The sequence below is a fragment of the Nerophis lumbriciformis genome, linkage group LG01 (assembly GCF_033978685.3).
Source record: "Nerophis lumbriciformis linkage group LG01, RoL_Nlum_v2.1, whole genome shotgun sequence".
NCBI classification, from domain to species: Eukaryota; Metazoa; Chordata; class Actinopteri; order Syngnathiformes; family Syngnathidae; genus Nerophis; species Nerophis lumbriciformis.
The window spans coordinates 27,965,130-27,979,968 of NC_084548.2; the positions used below are offsets into that span (position 1 = coordinate 27,965,130).

The 14,839-nt window shown below is 39.8% G+C and overlaps 1 protein-coding gene across 1 annotated transcript in view; it reads right to left on the minus strand.

The window, feature by feature from the left end:
• nid2a (nidogen 2a (osteonidogen)) overlaps nt 1–11,126 on the minus strand; it is a 129,558-nt gene extending 118,432 nt beyond the window's left edge. Inside the window, exons 1-2 of the mRNA XM_061978517.1 lie at nt 10,817–11,126; nt 1,835–2,124 (exon numbers count right to left, since the gene is read on the minus strand). Coding sequence (XP_061834501.1) covers nt 1,835–2,029 — 195 coding nt within the window. The 5' untranslated portion in view covers nt 2,030–2,124; nt 10,817–11,126. The remainder of the gene's footprint in view (nt 1–1,834; nt 2,125–10,816) is intronic.
• Between the last annotated feature and the right edge of the window lie 3,713 nt (nt 11,127–14,839).

Genomic DNA, 14,839 nt, shown 5'->3' on the forward strand with positions numbered 1-14,839 from the left:
ACACTTATTTGGAACATCCCACAGGTAAACAGGCTAATTTGGAACAGGTGGGTGCCATGCTTGGGTATAAAAGCAGCTTCCATGAAATGCTCAGTCATTCACAAACAAGGATGGGGCGAGGGTCACTACTTTGTCAACAAATGCATGAGCAAATTGTTGCACATTTTAAGAACAACATTTCTCAACTAGCTATTGCAAGGAATTTAGGGATTTCACTATCTACGGTCCATAGTATCATCAAAGGGTTCAGACAATCTGGAGAAATCACTGCCTGTGACCTTCGATCCCTCAGGCGGTACTGCATCAAAAAGCAACATCCGTGTGTAAAGGATATCACCACATGGGCTCAGGAACACTTCAGAAACCCACTGTCTGTAACTACAGTTGGTTGCTACATCTGTAAGTGCAAGTTAAAACTCTACTATGCAAAGCGAAAACCATTTATCAGCAACACCCAGAAACACCGCTGGCTTCGTTGGGCCTGAGCTCATCTAAGATGGACTGATACAAAGTGGAAAAGTGTTCTGTGGTTTAACGAGTCCACATTTCAAATTGTTTTTGGAAACTGTGGATGTCGTGTCCTCCGGAACAAAGAGGAAAAGAACCATCCGGACTGTTCTAGGATCAAAGTTCAAAAGCCAGCATCTGTGATGGTATGGGGGTGTATTAGTGCCCAAGGCATGGGTAACTTGCACATCTGTGAAGGCACCATTAATGCTGAAAGGTACATACAGGTTTTGGAGCAACATATGTTGCCATACAAGCAACGTTATCATGGACGCCCCTGCTTATTTCAGCAAGACAATGCCAAGCCACGTGTTACAACAGCGTGGCTTCATAGTAAAAGAGTGCGGGTACTAGACTGGCCTGCTTGTAGTCCAGACCTATCTCCCATTAAAAATATGTGGCGCATTATAAATCGTAAAGTACGACAACAGAGACCCTGGACTGTTGAACAATGTAAGCTGTACATCAAGCAAGAATGGGAAATAATTCCACCTGAAAAACGTCAAAAATTGGTCTCCTCAGTTCCCATATGTTTACTGAGTGTTGTTAAAAGGAAAGGCCATGTAACACAGTGGTAAAAATGCACATGTGCCAACTTTTTTGTAATGTTTTGCTGCCATTAATTTCTAAGTTAATGATTATTTGCAAAAAGAAATTAAGTTTCTCAGTTCGAACATTTAATATCTTGTCTTTTGCAGTCTATTCAATTGAATATAAGTTGAAAATAAGTTGATTTGCGAATCATTGTATTCTGTTTATATTTACACACAACGTGCCAACTTCACTGGTTTTGGGTTTCGTAATATAAATACATATTTTCTTTTTTATATTGAGTTGATTAATATTGGTATATTTGATGAATATTAATGTATTTTCTATTTATGAATTTTTTATTTATTTGTAAATTATTTTATTTGGATTATTTTAAATAAAGTATTGTGTTTATTTACTCAAATATTTTTTAATTGACTTAAACATTTTTTTGTGTAATGTATGGATAATATAAAGTTTATATTATCAAGAGTTTAGGGTCACCCTGTAGAATGACTGGCTTTACATGAAGTTTTTTTTGCATATACAATATATTAGCATTTTTAGAATAGTTGAATATTTGACATAGTATATAAATATACTTGACAAAATGATTGATTTGTTCTGAGTTTGTGATCAAATGGTGCAACATGGAGCTTGTCCACCAGCTGCATGTGACATGTGAAATCCAGAAAATAATAACCTGTTATTTGAGAATACTGAGGGATGTTCACTTTCTCACTGGAGAGCGCTTGAATGAATCATCAGTGTGAAAAGTAAAAAAAGTCATACTTACATAAAGCTGAGAGAAGGGGGTATCGTAGAAGTAGAAGGGTTTAGGCAAAGATAAGACTTTGGAGGTTTCATCGTCCCCTTCTTCCAAAAGGGAATCTCCACTTAAAGTGCCGTAGGGGAACATCTGGGCCTTCTCCAAGGCTGCAACTATGCTGCAGTAGAAGGTCAAAAGGTATAACACCGGTCCTCGCTCCATGGCCAGAAGAAGAGGACAGAACTCCAGCTGGACTCACAGGAGGACTAAAAAGGGGACGGAATCCTCCAACTCCAAGCAACAGAGGCGCTAATACCCTGGGAGGGAGAGGCGGAGTTAAGGCGGGGGATGGAGGACAGCGGTGGGTGGCGACATCTTCAACATCTGGCTCCACTTAGGACTAAATAAATACACAATATTATCCAACTTTTATTTGTTCCACAACACTTTTCATTGTTTTTGCATTTTTCCACCACACCGCCAACATTATAATCAACACAGGCTTAATGCTGGATAGAAGGTATTGGTCACATGTTTTGTATAGAGATATGTGATGTTGCATATATGTTACATTGTTCATGCTATATGTATTCCTTATGTGACAACATGTACACTTAGTACCTCAAATGTATGAGCTTGGTTTTGCTAGTAATGCATTTCAAATGGTCAACCGAAGCAACATTATCCATAAAAAATAATTCAAACCCAATGTTTTTTAAAACAAAAAACACATTTTGTTACACAAAAATGTATTCTGGAAAAAATGACTCTACTAAACTTTTACTTTTTTTTGTTGTTGTTTTTTTTTCCAAAATTATCTTTGTCAAGATTGTTTTCACACATTGCGCCATCAAACTTAAGAAAAACATTTATGAAAGAAAGCAATTAAATGCATGAAGAAAAACAATAAATAAAATGAATAGTATGTTATATTATTATATTAAATAGCAAATGACAGTGCCACAAATTAGAGATGTCCGATAATATCGGCCTGCAAATATTATCGGCCGATAAATGCTTTAAAATGTAATATCGGAAATTATCGGTATCGTTTTTTTATCGGTATCAGTATCGTTGTTTTTTGTTGTTGGTTTTTTTGGGTTTTTTTGTTTGTTTTTTAAATTTGTTCAACATAAAAAACACAAGATACACTTACAATTAGTGCAACAACCCAAAAAATCTCCCTCCCCCATTTACACTCATTCACACAAAAAGGTTGTTTCTTTCTGTTATTAATATTCTGGTTCCTACATTATATATCAATATATATCAATACAGTCTGCAAGGGATACAGTCCGTAAGCACACATGGTCCACTAATAGTACTAACCTTTAACAGTTAATTTGACTAATTTTCATTAATTACTAGTTTCTATGTAACTGTTTTTATATTGTTTTACTTTCTTTTTTAATCAAGAAAATGTTTTTAATTTATTTATCTTATTTTATTTTATTATTATTATTTTTTTAAGTATCTTATCTTCACCATGCCTGGTTGTCCAAATTAGGCATAATAATGTGTTAATTCCACGACTGTATATATCGGTTGATATCGGTATCGGTTGATATCGGTATCGGTAATTAAAGAGTTGGACAATATCGGATATCGGCAAAAAGCCATTATCGGACATCCCTACCACAAATACATTGTTTTACAGCGCATGCGGAAAGTATTCACAGTGTATATGTAATATTTTTTATGTTACAGCTTTATTCCAAAATATAATCAAACATTTTTTTGTCCCAAATTTTCTACACACAATAGCCCATAATGAAAATTTGAAGAAAACATTTTAACATTTTTGCAAATCTTTAAAAAAAAAATGAATGAAAAAAAAAAAGAAACTAAGAAATCACATGTACATAAGTATTCACAGCGTTTGCCGTGAAGCTCAAAAGTGAACACAGGTGCATCCTGTTATGATCCTTTGAGATGTTCCTACAGCTTAATTAGAGTCCACCTGTGGTAAATTCAGTTGATTGGGCATGATTTGGGAAGACACACACCTGTCTATATGGCAGAGCGCAAACCGAGAATGAAGTGGAAGTAAATGTCTGTAGACTTCCGAGACAGGACTGTCTTGAGGCTAGGGATGTCCCGATCCGATATTTGGATCGGATCGGCTGCCGATATTTGCCAAAAATTGCGTATCGGCAAGGCATGGGAAAATGCCTATCCAGATCCAGTTTAAAAAAAAACTCCGGTCCGTGTTTTCCAACGCACCTATTTAAATAATACATTACACTTTTCTGCTGCTCCGTAATTTCCGTTCCGCATTTTCCAGCACACCTTCAACACATCCACAATTCTCACGCAGTTGCTTTTAGCTGCTGGCATTACACGACAGGCTCTTCTCACTCTTTCCTGTGTCTCCCTCTCACAGACAGCGAGCGCACCTTCTTACACACGTCACATACTGTCATGTACTACGTCACATACGTATACGTCCTCTCCCAGCAGAGAGCGAGGTAGCGGCATGGCTAACGTTAGCTGTGATGCTAGCGCAGCCGCTAAGGTGCGCGCCTGCTCAAGCGTCCTTTGCGCATGGCAAATTTATGCCATGCACAAAATCAAATTAAAAAAAAGCGCTTAACAATTTTCGACACACGGACACGACAGAGACAACAGTTTTCGTCATCATTGTTCAAATATTGTGACGTCTGTGGAGACGCTTACTTGTCAACCTTGAGACCTCCGATTTCGGGAGGTGGGGGGGTGGGGGGCGTGGTCGGGGGGCGTGGTTGGGGGCGTGGCTAAGAGGGGAGGAGTATATCTACAGCTAGAATTCACCAAGTCAAGTATTTCATATATATATATATATATACACTTATATACATATATATATATATATACACTTATATATATATATATATATATATATATATATATATATATATATATATATATATATATAGCTAGAATTCACTATTCACTGAAAGTGAAGTATTTTCTTATATATATATATATATATATATATATATATATATATATATATATATATATATATATATCAATCTATCTATCGAGAGGGACAGAGACAGCGCACAGTGCATGTGGATCACATGTTACTATGGCGAGAAAACATGGAGAGACTGCCAGTTATATAGTCTCCACCAGTTGCAGAAAATGTGCCATCAGTACAACTGGACAGTGCTGTTTCAGTTCCATCACCAGGACCATCAGTGAGTCAGACACAAACTAGTCTCATCATTGAACCAGATTGAAGGGCTGCTGAGTTGCCATCATCAGAACCCAGATCACCCACAACAAAAACCCCACCAGTGATCCGCAGGTACCCAGAAAGCTTTCGAGTACCACCAAAAAAACTGAATCTCTGACAGTATAAAAATCTGTGTTAAAGATGTACAATACTGTTTGTATAATAAGCATGTTATTGTTTACAAATGAGGGTTAAGAGTGCAGTACTAAAAAAAAAAAAGAATGTGGCTTAAGTACAGTTTTTTAATTGAGCTGCTGCATTTTTTGGTTGGGTTGTTTATTTCTTTTGAGTACCTTCCACATTTCTAAAAGGGGAGGAATGTAATAGTGATCTATGTTTGTCTGTTGCCATCTCCTGGTGAATGTTGGCTATAGCGTACTGGGGTTACTTTTTGGTTGGCCGACGATTTACGTGGTGTTGCGCACCTGACGTACAAGTGTGTGAGTCTGTTCTGAAGTCTACAGTAAAGAGACGTACTTCATCCCCTCGCCTGGTTATTGCCTCCAACTCAATATATTACAACAACATTGCTCCATGCAGATCCTCCAGGTTCCACATGGAGCTGGAGGGGGCGTGGCCTCCAGGTCCGCCTGAATTTCGGGAGAAAATTTGTCCCGGGAGGTTTTCGGGAGAGGCGCTGAATTTCGGGACTCTCCCGGAAAATCCGGGAGGGTTGGCAAGTATGAAGTATGCGCTTATCTCCATTCGGTGCCACACGTCCAGACTCCACACCATCAAAATGGCAAAAATTTCCACATCAACACCGTATGAAAAAATTAGTGATTTTTTTAGTTGTGATTTCCTTCTCTGCATGAGAGTTTAAAAGTAGCATATATTAATGCAGTATGAAGAAGAATGTTTTAATGTAGACATGCAAGCCTTGAAAGAACATTTTGAAAATTAAAGTTAAAGTTAAAGTACCAATGATTGTCACACACACACTAGGTGTGGCGAAATTATTCTCTGCATTTGACCCATCACCCTTGATCACCCCCTGGGAGGTGAGGGGAGCAGTGGGCAGCAGCGGTGGCTGCGCCCGGGAATCATTTTGGTGATTTAACCCCCAATTCCAACCCTTGATGCTGAGTGCCAAGCAGGGAGGTAATGGGTCCCATTTTTATAGTCTTTGGTATGACTCGGCCGGGATTTGAACTCCCAACCTACCGATCTCAGGACGGACACTGTAACCACTAGGCCACTGAGTAGGTGAAAATCAAGACTACATTTCCTGCAAATGGGTGCATTTCTACCCTATATTTTAACTTTAGATTTATTCTCATATCAAACTCTTTTGGCTGTCTTTTTGACACTTACATCAGGCGCCCCCCTCCACACCCTGGATTATAAATAATGTAAATAATTCAATGTGATTATCTTGTGTGATGACTGTATTAAGATGATAGTATATCTGATAGTATATATCTGTATCATGAATCAATTTAAGTGGACCCCGTCTTAAACAAGTTGAAAAACTTATTGGGGTGTTACCATTTAGTGGTCAATTGTACGGAATATGTACTTCACTGTGCAACCTACTAATAAAAGTCTCAATCAATCAATCAAAACACATAGAATCATCATACTGCTGTGATTATATGCATCAAGTGTTCATTCAAGGCTAAGGCAAAAATATCGAGATATACAGTATATTGTGTATCGCAATATGGCCTTAAAATATCGCAATATTAAAAAAGGCCATATCGCCCAGCCCTAGTTCAATGATGCCATTTCTGTTTGTCATGTATAATTTTGTCTATTTTGTGTTTATCCTTGAATAAACAGGTCAGTTTCTTGTTACCAACCATTGTGTATTATTCAAACTCCCCTAATTCAGCTGGCTAGTTGTTATCAAGAGTACTAAAACCCTTTTCAACATGATTCTGACAACTAAGTAGGCTAAATAACTTTAAACTTTAATACATGCTCGGATAGGCCAGTATCGGTATCGGTCAGTATCGGTATCGGATCGGAAATGCAAAAACAATATCGGTATCGGATCGGAAGTGCAAAAACCTGGATCGGACATCCCTACCTGAAATACTCTCAGACCATGAGAGAAAAAATGATGTGGTCTGAGGAGATAAAGATTGAACGCTTTGGTGTGAATTTCTTGCATCATGTTGATTGGCAACACTAAAAATTGACCCTAGTGTGTGAATGTGAGTGAGAATGTTGTCTGTCTGTCTGTGATGAGGTAGCGACTTGTCCAGGGTGTACCCCGCCTTCCGCCCGAATGTAGCTAAGATAGGCTCCAGCATCCCCCGCGACCCCAAAAGGACAAGCGGTATTAAATGAATGGATGGGATGTTTGTAGGAAACCAGTCATCGTTCATCACCAGGCCAATACCATCCCTGCATGAAGCATGGTGGTGGCAGCATCATGCTGTGGGGATGTTTTTCAGTGGCAGGAACTGGGAGACTACTCAGGTAAGAGGGAAAGATGAATGCAAAAATGTACAGAGACATCCTGGAGGAAAACCTGCTCCAGAGCACTCTTGAACTCTGGCATTGGTTCATTTTTCAGCAAAACAACAACCCTAAGCACAGAGCCAAGATATCAAAGGAAGGGCTTCAGGACAACTCTGTAAATCAGGGGTGTCAAACTCAAATACAGAGTGGGCCAAAATTTAAAACTGAACAAAGCCGCGGGCCAAGGTTGAACAAATTCACCTTTTAATAGGGACCCGAACAAGTTTTGCATTGAATATTGAACAAGCAAGGCTTATATAACTTTATAGTGACATGCAAAATCGAGTTTCAAATAATAATAATAATAATTAAAAAATATCAATGACATATCAAGTAAAATTTAAATAAAAATTAAATGCCTCTTTTCTATTTGCAACCTTTTGAGGTAAATATCAAAATAAACTTTTTCCACAGGCTAATAACACATTTGAAAATAAAATAACAATAATGAATGAATCAAACATTCAAGCCTTGAAGTAGCAAGAGAAAGTGCATGAATAAAACGTTAATTATTGCTCAGTTTGCTACACGGATTTGCTTTAACACTGAATATGGAACAAGCGACGCTTATACAACTTAATAATGCAAAATCAACTTTCTAAAAACAAACAAAAAACGTCAATGATGTATTAAATAAAATGTAAATAATAAATTGAATGCCTCTTTTCTATTTGCAGCCTTCTGAGGTAAATATCAAAATTAACTTCGGGGGCGGGGGTTGGGGTTGGGGTTGGGGGGGCGGGGTTTGGTGGTAGCGGGGGTGTATATTGTAGCGTCCTGGAAGAGTTAGTGCTGCAAGGGGTTCTGGGTATTTGTTCTGTTGTGTTACGGTGTGGATGTTCTCCCGAAATGTGTTTGTCATTCTTGTTTGGTGTGGGTTCACAGTGTGGCGCACATTTGTAACAGTGTTGAAGTTGTTTATACGGCCACCCTCAGTGTGACCTGTATGGCTGTTGACCAAGTATGCTTGCATTCACTTGTGTGTGTGTCAAAGCCGCATATAGAATGCGACTGTGCCGGCACGTTGTTTGTATGGAGGAAAAGCGGACGTGACGACAGTTTGTAGAGGACGTTGAAGGCAGTGCCTTTAAGGCACGCCCCCAATAATGTTGTCTGGGTGGAAATCGGGAGAAAATGGAGAGAATGGTTGCCCCGGGAGATTTTCGGGAGAGGCACTGAAATTCGGGAGTGTTGGCAAGTATGAGTATTAGCCAGTTCTAATGTTAATTTGATATTGCCTCAAGGGCCAAATGAGGCCCGCGGGCCAGAGTTTGTCACCCATGCTGTAAATGATCTGAAAGTGGTTGTGCATCAACGCTTCCCATCCAGCCTGATGGAACTTAAGAGATGTTGCAAAGAAGTATAGGCAAAACTGCCCAAAGATAGGCTTGATTGTGGCATGGTATTCAAAAAGACTTGAGGCTGTAATTGCTGCTAAAGGTGCATCAATGAAGTATTGAGCAAAGGCTGTGAATACTTATATACATGTAATTTTTTTATACATTGCAAAAAAGCTCTAAAAATAACTTTTTATAATGGGGTATTGTGTGCAGAATTTTGAGGCCAAAATTAATTTATAGCATTTTGAAATAAGGCTGCAACATAATAAAATATTTTTTGGATGCATTGTGACTTGGTCCTTTGTTTGCATCCACCAACAAGATCATGTATGGGTACCAAAGTTTATTGAAGTCTTATTTATCCTTGATGAACTATGTTAGTCATTCCAATCCGATGCAATTACACACAGTCCTTCCTTTCACATTTTCAGAGTAGGAGCCTGTAGAAGTCTAAAGTCCAGAATGTGTATGATTTGAGGTGTAAATAAAGTTACTGTGTACTGGTATATATTCCAAGTATGCACAGTTTAGCACTGAGGAGTACATTCATTAATAAACAATTCAAAATGTAATTCCAGAATATTTGAATATTTTTACATTTCCACATACAATGCGTTTCTCACTCAAACATTCGAAACAGGTATCTGGAATATCGAATGACATAATCTGATGCATAATTAGAGTTATGTACATTCTCTTCATTAATACTGTAAGAGTTGAAAGCTTGCATTAATAGTTTGTTTCTGTGATTTGATGCAAGTGTCATACTCGTCAAAAGCCTCCTGTGATTTTACTTTCCAGGCATTTAATGTGTCCATAGTTGTTACAGTGCTATGGCAATTATGGCACACTAATATATGACAGTATTTTGAAACACAGCCCTTTCCCCCGATGTCAGCAATTGTGATTTCCTCTAAGTTTGTTAAGGGTGGTGTTGATGACATGTAGCTTTTCAATTGAAAATATTTGAAGTTATTTTTCGGCTTTTGATATTGCTTACAAAAATATATTGGTAGCGATCCCCTATCTTTTGTACACATGTACTATTGCATAATCTAAATCAGGGGTGCTCACACTTTTTCTGCAGGCGAGCTACTTTTCAATTGATCAAGTCGTGGGGATCTACCTCATTCATATATATAATTTATATTTACTTATTTATGAAATATATGTTTTTGTTAACAAGTTAAAGGTGTTTAATGATAATACAAGCATGTTAAACACATATAGTTAATATTGTTAATAAATTAAAGGTGTTTAATGATAATACAAGCATGTTTAATACATATTAGGGACGGCGTGGCGCAGTGGAAGAATGGCTGTGCGCGACCCAAGGGTCCCTGGTTCAATCCCCACCTAGTACCAACCTCGTCATGTCCGTTGTGTCCTGAGCAAGACACTTCACCCTTGCTCCTGATGGGTGCTGGTTAGCGCCTTGCATGGCAGCTCCCTCCATCAGTGTGTGAATGTGTGTGTGAATGGGTAAATGTGGAAGTAGTGTCAAAGCGCTTTGAGTACCTTGAAGGTAGAAAAGCGCTATACAAGTACAACCCATTTATCATTTATATAGTTAATATTGTTTACAAGTTAAAGGTGTTTAATGATAATACAAACATGTTTAATACATATAGTTAATATTGTTAACAAGTTAAAGGTGTTTAAAGATAATACAAGCATGTTTAACACTTATAGTTAATATTGGTAATAAGTTAAAGGTGTTTAAAGATAATACAAGTATGTTTAACACATATAGTTAATATTGTTAACAACTTAAAGGTGGTTAAAGATAATACAAGCATGTTTAACACATATAGTTAATATTGTTAACAAGTTAAAGGTGTTTAAAGATAATACAAGCATGTTTAACACATATAGTTAATATTGTTAACAAGTTAAAGGTGTTTAAAAATAATACAAGCATGTTTAACACATATAGATTCCTTTCTTTCATGAAGACAAGAATATAAGTTGGTGTATTACCTGATTCTGATGACTTGCATAGATTGGAATCAGACAGTGGTGCCGATAATGTCCGCATTTTCGAATGGAGGAGAAAAAAAGTCCTCCTTTCTGTCCAATACCACATGAAAGTGGTTGGTTTTTGCCATCTATTCGTCCAGCTTCCATACTCCTTTGTATACACTTTACAAGAAATACATTGTCGGCAAACTCCGTAGCTTGCTAGCTTGTGCACGCCAGCTTTCTGAGACTCTTATTTTGTAAGGCAGGCAGGATGAAGCAACACTTTTATTGTGCAACTGTGCAGTCGGTCTTTGGCGTTTTGACGACAGGTACGGCGCCAGAGTCTGTTGAAATAAAGTGTTTCTCGCCTTTCAGTCGGTAATTTTAATGAGCTGGCAGCAGCCAGCGTCATCTCAGAAGACCCTCGGGTGCCGTGAATGTAAATCAGGTGACGAAAGTGACGTCATAGTGAAGCTTTATGATCGCTCATTTTAGGTCTATTTTTTTAATGCCTGGCTGGTGATCGACTGACACAATCTCCACGATCGACGTAGCTCGCGATCGACGTAATGACAACACGTCTATTTGGGACAACGACAATTTCACAATAAAGATAAGAAGGCAGTAAGATGGAAGATTTAGAATCTAAATCTTCCATCTTTACTGCCTTCTTATCTTACGTGTTGCCTTTGTTGAGCACTCTTGGAGACTAATACAAAACCCAAAACCAGTGAAGTTGTGTAATTCGTAAAGAAAAACAGAATACAATGATTTGCACATCCTTTTCAACTTATATTCAACTGAATAGACTGCAAAGACAAGATATTTAATGTTCGAACTGAGAAACTTTTTTTTTTTGCAAATAATCATTAACTTAGAATTTAATGGCAGCAACACATTGCAAATAAGTTGGCACAGGGGCATTTTTACCACTGTGTTACATGGCCTTTCTTTTTAACAACACCCAGTAAACGTTTGGGAACTGAGGAGACCAATTTTTAAAACTTTTTAGGTGGAATTATTTCCCATTCTCTCTTGATGTACAGCTTAAGTTGTTAGCCTGTTCACCTGTGGGATGTTCCAAATAAGTGTTTGATGAGCATTCCTCAACTTTCTCAGTCTTTTTTGCCACTTGTGCCAGCTTTTTTGAAGCATGTTGCAGGCATCAAATTCCAAATGAGCTAATATTTGCAAAAAATAACAAAGTTTTCCACTTCGAACGTTAAGTATCTTGTCTTTGCAGTGTAATCAATAGGTTGAAAAGGATTTGCCAATCATTGTTTTCTGTTTTTATTTGCGATTTACACAACGTGCCAACTTCACTGGTTTTGGGTTTTGTAAATGTTTCCCAGTTTACACACTAACAAGAACATTTTCACACAGTAACATGTATTTACAGTCAAGAAGCAAAACCTTTGTGGTATTATAGGCTTCATATTGCACAACACATTTTCAATGGGATACAGGTCTGGACTACAGGCAGGCCAGTCTAGTACCCACACTCTTTTACTATGAAGCCATGCTGTTGTAACACGTGGCTTGGCATTGTCTTGCTGAAATAAGCAGGGGCGTCCATGATAACGTTTCTGGGTGTTGTTGATAAATGGCTTTGGCTATGCATAGTAGAGTTTTATCTTGCACTTACAGATGTAGCGACAAACTGTAGTTACTGAAAGGGGTTTTCTGAAGTGTTTCTGAGCCCATGTGGTGATATCCTTTACACACTGATGTCTCTTTTTGATGCAGTACGCCTGAGGGATCGAAGGTCCGTAATATCATCGCTTACCATCCATCCATCCATCCATCTTCTTCCGCTTATCCGAGGCCGGGTCGCGGGGGAAGCAGCCTAAGCAGGGAAGCTCAGACTTCCCTCTCCCCAGCCACTTCGTCCAGCTCCTCCCGGGGGATCCCGAGGCGTTCCCAGGCCAGCCGGGAGACATAGTCTTCCCAACGTGTCCTGGGTCTTCCCCGTGGCCTCCTACCGGTCGGACGTGCCCTAAACACCTCCCGAGGGAGGCGATCGGGTGGCATCCTGACCAGATGCCCGAACTACCTCATCTGGCTCCTCTCGATGTGGAGGAGCAGCGGCTTTACTTTGAGCTCCCCCCGGATGACAGAGCTTCTCACCCTATCTCTAAGGGAGAGCCCTGCCACCCGGCGGAGGAAACTCATTTCGGCCGCTTGTACCCGTGATCTTGTCATTTCGGTCATAACCCAAAGCTCATGACCATAGGTAAGGATGGGAACGTAGATCGACCGGTAAATTGAGAGCTTTACCTTCCGGCTCAGCTCCTTCTTCCCCACAACGGATCGATACAGCGTCCGCATTACTGAAGATGCCGCACCGATCCGCCTGTCGATCTCACGATCCACTCTTCCCTCACTCGTGAACAAGACTCCGAGGTACTTGAACTCCTCCACTTGGGGCAGGGTCTCCTCCCCACCCCGAAGATGGCACTCCACCCTTTTCCGGGCGAGAACCAGGACTCGGACTTGGAGGTGCTGATTCTCATTCCAGTCGCTTCACACTCGGCTACGAACCGATCCAGCGAGAGCTGAAGATCCTGGCCAGATGAAGCCATCAGGACCACATCATCTGCAAAAAGCAGAGACCTAATCCTGCAGCCACCAAACCGGATCCCCTGCGCCTAGAAATTCTGTCCATAAAAGTTATGAACAGAATCGGTGACAAAGGGCAGCCTTGGCGGAGTCCAACCCTCACTGGAAACGTGTCCGACTTACTCCCGGCAATGCGGACCAAGCTCTGACACTGATCATACAGGGAGCGGACCGCCAAAATCAGACAGTCCGATACCCCATACTCTCTGAGCACTCCCCACAGGACTTCCCGAGGGACACGGTCGAATGCAATCTCCAAGTCCACAAAGCGCATGTAGACTGGTTGGGCAAACTCCCATACACCCTCAAGGACCCTGCCGAGAGTATAGAGCTGGTCCACAGTTCCACGACCAGGACGAAAACCACACTGTTCCTCCTGAATCCGAGCTTCGACTATCCCATACTTGCCAACCTTGAGACCTCCAATTTCGGGAGGTGGGTGCGGGGGGCGTGGTTGGGGCGGGGGCGTGGTTAAGAGGGGAGGAGTATATTTACAGCTAGAATTCACCAAGTCAAGTATTTCATATATATATATATATATATATATATATATATATATATATATATATATATATATATATATATATATATATATATATATATATATATATATATATATATCCCCGCGACCCCGAAGGGAATAAGCGGTAGAAAATGGATGGATGGATGGATGGATATATATATATATATATATATATATATATATATAAGAAATAATTGACTTTCAATGAATTCTAGCTATATATATATATATTTATATATATATAAATAAATAAAAGAAATACTTGAATTTCAGTGTTCATTTATTTACACATATACACACACATAACACTCATCTACTCATTGTTGAGTTAAGGGTTGAATTGTCCATCCTTGTTCTATTCTCTGTCACTATCTTTCTAACCATGCTGAACACCCTCTCTGATTATGCATTGCTGTGTGGAACGCACAAAAGTGCTTTCATCAAATGCACTAGATGGCAGTATTGTCCTGTTTAAGAGTGTCACAACATTGCTGTTTACGGCAGACGAACTGCTTTATTGTAGATGTTCTTTATATTGTGGGAAAGCGGACTCAGGTCCGCATGGAGCTGGAGGGGGCGTGGCCTCCAGCTCCGCCTGAATTTTGGGAGATTTTCGGGAGAAAATTTGTCCCGGGAGGTTTTCGGGAGAGGCGCTGAATTTCGGGAGTCTCCCGGAAAATCCGGGAGGGTTGGCAAGTATGGACTATCCGGCGTAGCCTCCTCTCCAGTACACCTGAATAGACCTTACCGGGAAGGCTGAGGAGTGTGATCCCACGATAGTTAGAACACACCCTCCGGTTCCCCTTCTTAAAGAGAGGAACCACCACCCCGGTCTGCCAATCCAGAGGTACCGCCCCCGATGTCCACGCAATGCTGCAGAGTCTTGTCAACCAAGACAG